Source organism: Lepidochelys kempii, chromosome 1 (genome assembly GCF_965140285.1).
Source record: "Lepidochelys kempii isolate rLepKem1 chromosome 1, rLepKem1.hap1, whole genome shotgun sequence".
Classification (NCBI taxonomy): domain Eukaryota; kingdom Metazoa; phylum Chordata; order Testudines; family Cheloniidae; genus Lepidochelys; species Lepidochelys kempii.
This window is the reverse complement of record NC_136380.1, coordinates 228253661-228267493: the sequence shown is the minus strand read 5'-3', so window position 1 is coordinate 228267493 and position 13833 is coordinate 228253661. Positions and strand designations below refer to the sequence as shown.

Below are 13833 nucleotides of genomic sequence, written 5' to 3'. Positions count from 1 at the left end.
ACTGGCCCCACTGATTGTTTGGCACCCTTCCTGCTTGAGATGTACTTGAAAAAAATCGCTGTTAGTTTTAGTGTCTTTTGCTAGTTGCTCTTTAAAAAAATGTTTGGCCTGCCTAGTTACACTTTTATATTTGACCTGCCAGAGTTTCTGCTCCTTTCTATTTTCCTCAGTAGGATTTGACTTACAGTTTGTAAATGATGTCGTTTTGATTCTAACCGCCTCTTTTACTCTGTTGTTTAGCGATGGTGGCATTTTTTGGTGGACTTACTGTTGTTGTTGTTGTTATAGGCGGGAATACATTAGCCTGAGCGTCTATTATGGTATTTTTAAATAGCTTCCATGCAGCTTGCAGGCACTCTTGTTACTGTACCTTTTAATTCCCATTTAATTAGCTTCCTCATTTTTGTGTAGTTTCCCTATTTGAAGTTAAATGCTACTGTGGTGGATTTCTTTGGTATTTTCCCCGCAACAAGGACGTTAAATTTAAGTACATTATGGGCGCTATTACTGAGTGGTTCAGATAAATTCACTGATTGGATCAGATCCTGTGCTCCACTTAGGACTAAATAAAGAATTGCCTTTCCCCTTGTGGGTTCCAGGACTAGCTGCTCCAAGAAACTGCCATTAATAACATCCAAAAAGTTTATCTCTACATCCCGTCTTGAGGTAACTTGTACCCAGTCAATATGGGGATAATTGAAATCCTCCATGATTTTTAGGCTTCCTGATTTTGTAGCCTCCCTCATCTCCCTAAGCATTTCACAATCACTGTCGCCATCCTGGCCATGTGGTCAGTAGTAAATTGCTATTGCTGTACTTTTATTGTTCAAGAACGGAATTTCTGTAGATAGAAATTCTATGGTACGGTTTGGTACCATCCTGATACCATTTGGTACAAACTGGTACCATTATCACTAGGCTTAAATTATTTGAAATTAATAAAAATATGGGAAACTTCTATTGCTGCTATGGCTACCTTCCTAGATTTGGGCCCCATTTCTGCTCCCGTTGAAGTCAGTCACACAATTCCCATTGACTCTAGCAGGAGCAGAAGCAGGCCCTGTAGCTGTAACTGACATTGTAGAAAACATCATAAAATGATGATAGTATTTTATATTGCTTAACCAATACAAAAAATCCTCAAAAATAGTGCTTGACTTTACAGGAGTCCCAAGAGTTTATTTTCAGATTGGGATGAGCTACATGCATTATAAAATACCTTTAATCTGCAACATGCAGTTTGCAATTGCAATGCCATCCATGATCTTAATTAAAAAGTAAAACCATTAATTTTCCTACCTGTCCTCCCCTGCATCTGTTGGTTGGTGGGTTGGTTGGTTGGTTTGTTTTTAATTAAAACTTGTACTGAGGATAGAAAGTGCTGAGGAATGTGCACCTATTGCAGGTGCTCAGCATAGATTTGAAACATGGACAGAAAATCCCAGAGGTTTTCCTGTGATCTTATATTTTAATTTGCACAAATCTTAATCTGGACTGTACACATTATACTCTCCTTCTCCATGGGGAAGCGTTTTCTGTCAGCACATAATGCACAGGAACATTTTGGTTTCATAGTATTAGGAGAACTGGCTCAACACAGTCTGCTCCAGCTGATAGACCTGATGCTGTCACAGCCAATAATCTGCTGAGGTCTCTTCCTTTACACACTCTTTGCTTTAGGTGCATGATCCTGAGTGGTTGATCCAAGGGAAGCACTTAATATCCTCACATGCCTCAAGAGAGGAAATCAATTTCAATCCCTGAAGTGGTTGAGAGCGCAATTTGGCTTAATGACTTCAGAGACTTATATCTGAGTGAGAACTATGGGCCAGATTGACAAAGGTATTTAGGCACCTAAAGATGCACATATCCCCAAGTGGGATTTTCAAAAGTTTGAAAGCAGGTTAGGTGTTTAGTTTCAATGGGCGTTTAGTGCCTAACCTGTTTAGACACTTTTGAAAATCCCATTTGGCATATAGCTGCATCTTTAAGCACATAAATACCTTTGAAAATCTGCTCCTTATTCTGCAACTGACTCCATGCAGTCAGATCCCTGCCCCTGCACAGAGCCCCATTGAAATTAATGGAATTCTGCAGGAGAGTAGGGCTCTGCCCATGCAGAGTTAATTGCAGTGTTTGGGCTCCTTAAGGACTTCAATATTGGACCCCAAAATAATAACAATCTTTGCATTTACATAGCACCTTTTCATCTGAAAATCTCCAAGTAATTTATATGGTGATTTTCCTTTCAAACTTTTTATAGGCAGGTAAACGTACTGAAAATGAACATAGAAACAAAACAATTATTTAAGAAAGAACTTGAGTTTTTAGCCTTCCTACATCTGGCTATTTCTAGCTATCATCTGGCAGTTTCATGCTAGCCAGTAGGAAGCAAGAGAAATCAAGACAGTTAGAAACTCATCCTTAGTTCAAACCAATGGGAAAAAGCATTAGAAATTAAACTTAACTTTAAATTGGTGTTTGTGTGTGTGTGTAACCATATCTATATGATATTTGCAGTGTGATGAACTTAATATTAACAGGATACAGGCCTAAAATAGGGCCTCAGATCTGAACTGCACAGTACTTTGAGAAGCTCGGGATTCAAACTTTGTGGCACAGGCCCACCTGCATGACTCATATTTCTTCGGTGAATACAAATGGTCTCCAGAAACTAGAACACATGGGCCTCCTCTTTGAGAAATGGTACTCCTTTGCTCTCTGACCCCCTTCCTCTTCTTGAGATGAGTGTTCTCATTACAGACCTCTTCCCCAGTGTTAGATGGAATCTAGTGCTAAGGCCAAACTGCTTGCATCTCAATAGGGCTTTTTCCACCCTTTCGTTCCCAGTTCTTCTGGTTTCTTTTTGGGGTATTTAGAAGTTGTAACTCTGAAATGGGAGGAAAGATGGTCAGAAGTGGTTTTACTTGAATATACTCATCTGGACAGGGGAATGGCAACAGATGCAAGCAGCACCATTTTTTCAAAGAAGGTTGAGCAGGTTATCCATTTTCATCTGAAATTCCTGGATGCTATCAGTCCATGAAATAAAGAAAAATAAGTTAAAACAAAAACACACTGACCTAAAACACTTCAAAATATATTGATACATCAAGGAATATTGTTCAGATTGCACTTCTTTTTGCATTGATTTCCATACAGAATGAGCATCCTTCTCTTCTAATTTACTTCTTGTCAATTTAGCAGGAAAATGAGGCCTCCATGGCGTAACTTTTACTTTATTTATGTATTTTAAATTCTATACATGGTAAAATAAAGGCCTATCTGTATGCTCTAGGTGCCCTTGACACACTATAAAAATACATCCTAAAAACAGAAATTTAAGATAACCTATCACAAACCCCACTCCTCCTTGAACTCTTACAGTTACAATTCCCTGGAGCTCCAAACCCCAGTTTTCAAATGTGTGGGGGGGGGGAGGGGAGGAGGCACGGGACGTGAGGTCATCTGAGTCAAGATAGTTCAGACTGAATGGCTCTGAATGGCACGGTTCAGACTGAATTCCAAGCTGCAAGGTTCTCACACAGAACATCTGGCCAGCAGTCTCAGTCATACCAGTGGAGCTCCAGTTTTGTTTTGGTCAGCCATTAATTTTTAAATGATGGTGGTTTTCTTCAAAATTTTATTAACAAGTTAGACTTGTATGAAAAAAAACAGTTTTTCTGTGTCTCATCAGTCCTGTGAAGTTGGTATTATTATTATTATTATACCCTGAATGCAAATGGAGAAACGGACACACAGAATGGGTAATATACTCAAGATCACACAGTAAATCAGGGCAGAGCTGGGAATAGAATCCAAGAGTCATGAGTCCCAGTCATCTTTTCTGATTGTAAAGTAACTGTGCCTTCTACCGCTGAGCAGTGTGGGTGGTGGACCAGGGCTCATGGTTTGGGGCTCATGAAAGAAGGATTCTCTGCTTTGCTACAGGCCTGCTAGGTAACTCTGGGCAAGTCATTTCACCTTAGTTTTCCCATCAGTAAAACTGGGAGAATAGTACCTACTTCCTTTGTAAAGCTATGGGTTATAAACTCTGTATAAGAGGTAGGTGGTGGATATTCTAGCCTTTAGTGCAGGTGATCCAATGCAGGCAGGAGTTCAAAAGTAACAAGAAGAGACCCTATTACCTTAACTGGAAACCAGGCATAGATTTCTGTTGTTTATGGAGGTGATTTTTTCTGACAAAGAAACTGTTCTACCTGTTTCCAACGGTAGCTAAGACTGGATGCCCAAAGGAAGGTGTAGAAACCCCTCATAGTGCACCTACTTCTGCTAATACAATATCATGTCTGTCTTATATACCTGTATTATATGAATGCTATATAGTAACATATCTGTCAGACATGAACAAATAGGTCAAATAGTGTCAGGATTTAGGGAAGAAAAGTCTTTCGGTAACGTTTGTAATTTCATGTTTGTTTATCATTAATTTTAATGCTCATTTGTCAGATTTGAATGCCTTTGTAAGTGCTCTGAGCATTTCAGATGAAAGGTACTTAACAAGTCCCCCCAGGAAATAAAATAGTGACCTGTTTTATAAACAGACTACTGATTACCTGAGTGCATGCACCAATTGTTCATTGCCTTATTCTCTCTGAAGTAGTACGTGAATATTCTATTTAGTATTTTAAACAGGATTTTTTTTACATGAAAATTCCATTAAATATTTATTTCCCCTCCCCCAACATAATGGGAAGGCTTTGAAACAAGATACTCTTCTGCAGCGGGTCTCTGAGGTACGGTAGAATATATACAGACAAATCCAAACATAAGTAGATTATGAAAATGTCCATCTATTGGACAAAAGAAATACAGGATGGGTTTCTTTTAACAATACAAAACCATTCAGTACAAAAGGAATTGCTTGTCTTATGTTGATTGAAAGTGTGTTAGTACCTACTAGACTGTCGACATTATTTATCCATGTAAAATTTGTATGGCTGTGTTGCTAAGATCATTAGCTTAGTGCTTCTGCTCTGGACCAGCATCAGTTGCACAAGTTAGAACAGCCCAAGAACTAGTCTTAAGCTATATAGTCCTAGCTTTTCAGAAGATTTAAGTATTTATTTACTAATTCATTTTGTTTACCAGTTTCACCCCTGTTTCCTTCCCTTCACTCTTTCTTCCTTTTCTTTGGCTTGCTCATTACCAACCATTTATCAGATGATTGTTTGCAAGAAACTGGTAATGAAGAATACCATTTATTTATTCTGCTCCCATGACATCAAAGCCAAACTTTCTTGAGACTTCAGTGGAAATAGGAGCAGGACCTAAGTTTAATTTACTTTGAAGCTTGAGTTTAGGCAGGGTCATATGTGAATTAGGCCCATTAAAATAATGCAGAGCATCCCAATCAATTTAAGAGAAATGTGAGCTGTAGCTCACGAAAGCTCATGCTCAAATAAATTGGTTAGTCTCTAAGGTGCCACAAGTACTCCTTTTCTTTTTGCGAATACAGACTAACACGGCTGTTACTTTGAAACCTGTCTTCCCATTGTAGCTATATAGTCCCCTATTACCATAGTATCTGAGCATCTCACAGGCTTTATTATATTTATCCTTCCAACCCCCTTGTGAGATAGGGCTGTGCTATTACCTTCATTTTACAGATGGGGAACTGAGGCACAGAGAGACTAAGGGCCACATTTTTAAAGGCATATTTAGGTACCTAAATATGCAGGTAGCACCTAGGCACCTAACTCCCTTTTGAAAGTCCCCCACTAGGTGCCTATCTGCATCTTAAGAATCTGACTCTTATGGTAAATCTGGACTCTGATGCAGGTCTGACACCTACCATCCACACACACATCAATCAGGCCTGAAAGATCTCAGGATTTGGGCCTATAGACTCAGCCAGAGGTCTGGGTCCAAGGCCTAGCTCGACTGTGATGCGGGTCCCAGTCCAAGGATTTTGCACTGTAGATGCAGCTCAAGTTTGGGTTGCCAGATATGGGTCTGGAGAGTCTGCCAGCACTCTCCCACAAACCCCCAGCCTGTGTTTCTCAGCCGTTCCATCCCAAAAATTCACACCCAGTTACTGTTTGGAGACAGCCCTGTGGAGCAGCCCACAGCAGAACCAGTAACAGAGGAAGTGCCTGAGCATTGCCCTAACTACACCAGCATAAGCCCTATGCCTCTTGTTGAGGTGGTTTTATTATGTCAGCATAGCAGGGGAGTTACATCGGCAGGAAGAGCGTTTCAGTGTAGGCAAATATCAGTGTGTATACTTCTGCTGTTTTGTCGACAAAACTGTGTAGTGTAGACAAGGCTTTACATACCTGTGATGGGATCCTGGGGTGCAGCCAGGGACTGTGGGACTTTGTGCCCCCTTAACTCTCCAGCCTGGGCTGTGTCTCACATTGCTTTGCTAGAGACAAGCAGAAAACCCCTCCAGGCACTGTTATCACTCAGCACAACAGCATGTGGGGCCCCACACCAAGCTAGATTGCATGAATGTTCCCAGAGCCACTCATGAATCACACAGAGAAAGGCACCAGCCAAATCCCCCCACCTCCCAGCCTCGTACCTCAGGAATATACCATCTTGCAGTGCTCAAAATGAGCAGTGCAAATTTATTAATTGGTTCATCACTTCATCAATGGAAAGTGGATATACACCAGCCTTTGGAAATCGGAGCAGATTTACCACACACTTCAGGCACACTCACTGGTAAAGATAAACAGTAAAACAAATTTATTGACTACAAAAGTTAGATTTTGTGTGATTATAAGTGACAGGCAAAAAGTCAGAGTTAGTTACCAAAATAAAATATAAGCATGCAGTCTAAACTTTCAGCCCTATTAGACTGGGCAACATCTAGATTAAGCAGTTTTTCTCACCCCACTGCAGTCTTTAGTATACGGGTTTGTCCCATAAACCTGGGCCAGTCCCCTCTGTTGGAGTCTTCAGTCTTCTGAGTGTCTTTGTTGTTTGCAGCATAGGTGGGGGAAGGAGAAAGACCAAGCATGAGGTCCCTGTGTTCTGTTTTAGTCCATGTGCTTGGAGAACACAAGTCCGGACGTGTCTGGGGGGCATTGCTGAGTCCCCAGGCAAGGTTGAGCAATTCACCTGGTGTAGCCTTATGCAGGTGAGTCATTGAATTGTAGCTCCCTTGCTAGACAAAGGCTGTTGATGGTTGTTTGACACCCCACACAGGTGTTGGTTACTTTCCTTGCTGTTGTCTCTTGAGAGCTAATATGTGACTGATTCCCCAATTTACAGCGTGTTTTAGTGACAACCTACAACACAATCTCATAACTTCATACGCACTAAAGATATAGATATTCAGATAGAACAGTGACTTTCAACTGAACATAACCTTTTCCCTGATACCTCACATGGCACGCTTTATATGCAATATCACAATTATATACAGATAAGGAATATGGGGATTACAAGATGCTCCCTCAAGGTATAGTACCTTATAAATCAGACACACTTGCACTGTCCCAGACCGCCTGTACACTGAGTCAAAAAAAAAAATGTCTGTGATGAGTCCAAACAAAATCAGGGTCTGTATTTGGTCCAAGGGTAGCTGAAATCTGAGTCCAAATTACAGAGGAGGGTGGCTGCCTGTCTGTGTTAGGTGTCCCAATGGCTGACAGTTAGCCATGTCTGTGCATGGGCTTAGGGTGCATCTCCATGCTAAATCAGCATCTTGTTAATTTTTACCACAATTTTTCATCCATTGTGGCTGGTGATCTGCCTCTGTGGTTGACCAGGGCCTGCATAATGATGGAGTAGTGTCTTTTGCAGTTTACGTACTTGAGCTCCTTACAGAGGGCTAACTACAGGCACATGAGTCCCACTGATAGGCCCAGTGCAGTTTGGAAAGCAGGTCCTCTCAAAGTCAGCAGTTATTTTGGGCACACTTTTAATGCCCACCACCTTTGTGCACATCCCAGTTCTGATCACCTCATGAACCTTCACTGCAACAACCCCCACAGTTGACTTGCCAACTCCAAACTGGTTCGCAACAGACCTGTAGCAGTCTGGGGTAGCCAGCTTCCAGATGGGTATGGTGACCTGCTTCTGGACCACCACACTTATCCTTGTGTGTGTTGTGGCACTGGAGAGGGTTAGAGCATGTTGTTCACAACCCCCTCAGGAATACCTGCTTTTTCATGTGAAAGTTCTGGAGCCCCTGCTGTTCACCCCAGGTCCACATGATGATCCAGTCTCATGGTCTGCACTTGTGGCCCTGCTCCAGAAGCGCTGGTTTGGGGGGAATCTGCAGCTGTGGCAACAGGTCTGAGCAGCATCAGCTGGCATGTTAGTGTCCCCCTCCAAAGGTGTGTGTGACATTGCACTCCATATGTTTTATGGAAATATGCTAATGAGTGTGAATATAATGTAACTGGAATATGCTTCATGCAAAAGGTCTCTTGTAAGGTATCATTACAAAGCTTATAATCTACTGCGTGTGTTCATCCTATTTGCATGTATGTATCATTCTTTTATCTGAAGCTAGAAATACGAAGTATTACTCTAAAGTCCTATTGTAACTATGCAAAGTGTGAGCCGTTAATAATGGCTTGAAATCTTGATGGCTCCCATTAACTAGGACAATTGGTTGTAAATGGCTCTGTTTATTCGCAAACCTTCCTGGGTATGTGCAGGCCAACCCTGAAAGAATGGAGAATGAGGTCTTACAGTGACATGTGATCATGTCACCTGGTACTGGAATCCATCTTAAACCTGGTTTCAGAGTAACAGCCGTGTTAGTCTTAATTCGCAAAAAGAAAAGGAGTACTTGTGGCACCTTAGAGACTAACCAATTTATTTGAGCATGAGCTTTCGTGAGCTACAGCTCACTTCATCAGATGCATACCGTGGAAACTGCAGCAGACTTTATATACACACAGAGAATATGAAACAATACCTCCTCCCACCCCACTGTCCTGCTGGTAATAGCTTATCTAAAGTGATCATCAGGTTGGGCCATTTCCAGCACAAATCCAGGATTTCTCACCCTCCACCCCCCCACACAAATTCACTCTCCTGCTGGTGATAGCCCATCCAAAGTGACAACTCTTTACACAATGTGAGTTTGTGTGTGTGTTTTTTGGAGGGGGGTGAGGGGATGAGAGAACCTGGATTTGTGCAGGAAATGGCCCACCTTGATTATCATGCACATTGTGTAGAGAGTTGTCACTTTGGATGGGCAATCACCAGCAGGAGAGTGAATTTGTGTGGGGGGGTGGAGGGTGAGAAAACCTGGATTTGTGCTGGAAATGGCCCAACCTGATGATCACTTTAGATAAGCTATTACCAGCGGGACAGTGGGGTGTGAGGAGGTATTGTTTCATATTCTCTGTGTGTATATAAAGTCTGCTGCAGTTTCCACGGTATGCATCCGATGAAGTGAGCTGTAGCTCACGAAAGCTCATGCTCAAATAAATTGGTTAGTCTCTAAGGTGCCACAAGTACTCCTTTTCATCTTAAACCTGGTGCTTTTCCATTTAGAAGGAAGGGTGGGAATCCAGAGAGAGACAAAGGATTCCCACCTTCTGCCAAAGCTATAAAAGGGGGTGGAACAGAACAGAGGGGGCTGCAGTCATGAGAAATCCCCTAGTTACCTCCTGAGCTGGGACTAACAAGAACTGTACCGGAGACAGGATTGGGCCCAGACTAAGAAGGCGTCTAGTCTGTGAAAGAAGCTTATTGGAACATCTCTGAGGGTGAGATTTACCTATATTCAGTTTCTTAATGTAGGTTTCAGAGTAACAGCCGTGTTAGTCTGTATTCGCAAAAAGAAAAGGAGTACTCGTGGCACCTTAGAGACTAACCAATTTATTTGAGCATGAGCTTTCGTGAGCTACAGCTCACTTCATCGGATGCATACCATGGAAACTGCAGCAGACGTTATATACATACAGAGATCATAAAACAATACCTCCTCCCACCCCACTGTCCTGCTGGTAATAGCTTATCTAAAGTGATCATCAAGTTGGGCCATTTCCAGCACAAAACCAGGTTTTCTCACCCTCCACCCCCCCACACACAAACTCACTCTCCTGCTGGTAATAGCCCATCCAAAGTGACAACTCTCTACACAATGTGCATGATAATCAAGGTGGGCCATTTCCTGCACAAATCCAGGTTGTCTCACCCTCCACACCCCCCACACACAAACTCACTCTCCTGCTGGTAATAGCCCATCCAAAGTGACCACTCTCTACACAATGTGCATGATAATCAAGGTGGGCCATTTCCTGCACAAATCCAGGTTCTCTGATCCCCTCACCCCCCTCCAAAAAACACACACACAAACTCACTCTCCTGCTGGTAATAGCTCATCCAAAGTGACCACTCTCCCTACAATGATCTCTGTATGTATATAAAGTCTGCTGCAGTTTCCACGGTATGCATCCGATGAAGTGAGCTGTAGCTCACAAAAGCTCATGCTCAAATAAATTGGTTAGTCTCTAAGGTGCCACAAGTACTCCTTTTCTTTTTTCTTAATGTAGTAGGCTTAGACTTGCGTGTTTTGTTTTATTTTGCTTGGTAACTTACTTTGTTCTGTCTGTTATTACTTGGGACCACTTAAATCCTACTTTTTATTCTTAATAAAATCACTTTTGTTTATTATTGAGCCCAGAGTAAGTGATTAATACCTGGGAAAGCAAACAGCTGTGTATATTTCTCCATCAGTGTTCTAGAGGGTGGAAAATTTATGACTTTACCCTCTGTGAGCTTTATACAGAGTAAAACAGATTTATTTGGGGTTTGGATCGCATTGGGAGTTGGGTGTTTGGGTGCTGGAGACAGGAGTACCTGCTGAGAAGTTTTCAGTTAAAGTCTGCAGCTTTGGGGACGTGGTTCAGACCCTGGGTCTGTGCTGCAGCAGGCTTGCATGTCTGGCTCAACAAGACAGGGTTCTGGAGTCCCAAGCTGACAGGGAAAACAGGCTCAGAGGTAGTTTCTGCATGTCAGGTGACAGTCCCAAGGGGGTCTCTGTGACCGAACCCATCACAGTGTGTTTGGCAGGTCAAAAACAATTGACAAAATGTCCACCAGCATATCACAGATGCTCTGCCTGAGTCCCAAAATAGGACTGACAGCGTGATCTAGAGAAGTTCCTCCACTGGATCGGGATGATGGGAGCGTGAGGACACAAAATGGCTTGGCTGGATGTATTGGTGGGCTCAAACCATTTCTGGTCAAGGCACGTGGGATGGATAGACAAGTTCTCCCACAATCCACTACAAACCAAGCCCGAGAGCAGGTGCAGCTGGCAAGGAACCCTGGGATACACTTCCAGAAGCAGAAGGGCTGATTCGAGTCTGTGCAGTGCAGTTTGGACACATCAGTACAGTTGGGAGGCCTGGGGTTATTCTGCAGCGTGGACACTCAAGCACGAACTTGGAAACACCAACCTGCAGGTGTGGGTTCCACAGACTCAGGTTTACTATTCAGTGTGGACATACCCTAAGTGATTTACCTATGGTCACACAGGAAATCTATTGTAAAGCAGGAAATTGAACCAAGGACTCCCAAGTCCCCGGGTAGCAAGTGAATGACCTACTAGTTATCCTTCCCCTTAGTAGTACAAATATAAAAGTTACAGCCATTATAAATGGCAAAAGATAGGCATAAAATGTTTAAACAGTCTTGCCCCCATGTGGATGGGGAAAGGGAAGCCAAGTTAAGCCAGTCTGAAATGTAGGCCCTTAATTTTCCTGGACTTAATTCTGCAGGGGGTTGAATGCCTCCTGAAAGGAACTCAGTGCTCTCACCTTCATTTGAATATGGCATTCTTTGCTTCTGTCCCCAACATCCTATGTACGCTGCTGAACAACTTCTTCAAATCACTCCAGTAGTGAGTAAAGGAATTCCTGTGTATAATTTGTCAATTGATGGCAAAGTTCGCAAAATATCTGGAATGGAGATGGGACTTACAAAGTTCAGGTCTTTTTCAGAGTTTGTAGGTGTTCAGATCCAGGGTTTTGCTTCATATCCGCATCTTGTTTCAACATCCTTCTGCATATGAAATGAGCTATATAAAGGTCTTCATTAACTGTGTTTGTTTACCAGGTGATGACAATTCTGGGAGGAGGGTGATTACTTTCAGTTGCTGTCGTATGCCCCCTTCCCATCAGCTCAATCACAGCAGACTCCTCGAGTAAGTTTCTCTCATTTCACCTTCTCTCTCTCTCTGCAGTTTACACTGCTTAAAATTTTAAATGGCATGTCTCATGAGTTCATTTGTAGGTGAATGGGCTTTTTTTGGTCGAGTATGGAAAAAAGTGTCTAATACATGTTAGCCGGAGTACTAAGCCTCTGAATCAGGTGAGAAACTGTCTTGGAAATCTAGCCCCAGCTACTTAACCAGAAACAGCAGGGTTTTTTGTGTATTGTAGTTATATTATTAATCAACTCTTTATGGGTTTTTCTATTGTAACTTATTTTGAGGGACAAACAAAAAATTAAAATATTTTTAGTACTTTTCAAACTTACTATTTGATAAATTGTATCAGTATTTATTGAATATTATATTTGTCAGATACTTTTTGTGGTATTTAACCAGCTGCAGGAACAGCAAAAGCTGTTTTTATTTTATTTTCTCTTCTCAAAAAACATTTAGTAAGAATGCTGTTTCATTGTTTACACTACAATGCTTTTTGCCTTTGATCTTTAGATGATTCACATTAATCACTAACATTTAATGAGCTAAGTATTTCATTAAGCTTAGTATTTCATTATCTCATCTTATATTTCATTATCTCATCTTATGGTGTTGGTTTTTCTTGGTTCAAGATGTTGTAAATGATTATTCCTTTTCACAACATCCTTTTTAAAGATCGGTTGTAGGAAGGTAACAGAGATAAAATGCTGCAATCTGGAGGACCTAGTGTGGGATTAGAACCAGGACCTGTCTATTATCCCATACTATTATCCCAGCATTAGAGATGGGAAGCTAAGGCACAGAGCAGCTACATAATTTGCCCAAGGTCAAACAGAAAGTTTATGGTAGAGCAGGAAATTGAACCCAGGTCTTCTGAGTCCCAAGCCAGCAGTGGACCATCTTTCCTTTTTAGGATCAGACCAAGCAAGTTAAGGTTTGAGGAAAAACTGTTCAGACTGGGGCCAGCATGGCAGATATTTTGCAAATGAAACCATGTTGGAATGGATTTGGTATGCAGCGTTTTCACTGTCATTCTTGGAAATGCTGTCCCAGTAAGTAATGCTTCTAGGGATAGTATTGCAGGCTTGGAAATGGCAACTGGCTGTGTAAAAACAGGGGGCAGATGCTCAGCTGACATAAATTGTCATCGATCCATGAGCTGTGGTAATTTGCACCAGCTTAAACTCTGCTCCATTATTCTCAGAAGTACTGCATTTTAGCTAGGGAATTATATAAGGCCAGGAGGCTCAATAGATTGCCTGGGCACAAGGGCATGTTTGGGGATACTGTACCTTTATTTCCAGAGACTTTCATTTTTTTGTAACGCCTTCTGAATGATTATTGTCATGATTTCCATTCAATCAACTCCTAAAAGCCTTAGCCAGGGATCAAGATCCCTGTACACACAAATAATGCAAAGACAGTCCTTGTCCCAGATAGTTCACTGTCTAAGACTTTTAAAATAAGCAATGGAAAATAAGCAATAAACAAGGGAGTAGAAGATGGGAGGACAAGAGAAGAGTAAAGTTAAATGTATTTGCATAGATAATAGTCACAGTGAGCTCAGAACTTGCAGACTTCCACTAGCCTAATGAATGCCACATGGAACTACACATTTTGTTAAGTGAAAAGAGCAATTAAGAAACGTTGTTAAGACTATGCACAGAATAATAAGCAAGAATTGA

At 41.7% G+C, this 13833-nt stretch overlaps 1 protein-coding gene across 11 annotated transcripts in view; it reads left to right on the top strand.

Moving 5' to 3' along the window:
- The window catches only part of ARHGAP8 (Rho GTPase activating protein 8), a 176667-nt gene that overhangs the window by 58504 nt on the left and 104330 nt on the right, over positions 1 to 13833 (top strand). For all 11 annotated transcript variants that reach the window (XM_073316346.2, XM_073316355.2, XM_073316333.2 and 8 more), the window contains one exon: positions 12058 to 12145. In XM_073316346.2, the coding sequence (XP_073172447.1) occupies positions 12058 to 12145 (88 nt within the window). The remainder of the gene's footprint in view (positions 1 to 12057; positions 12146 to 13833) is intronic.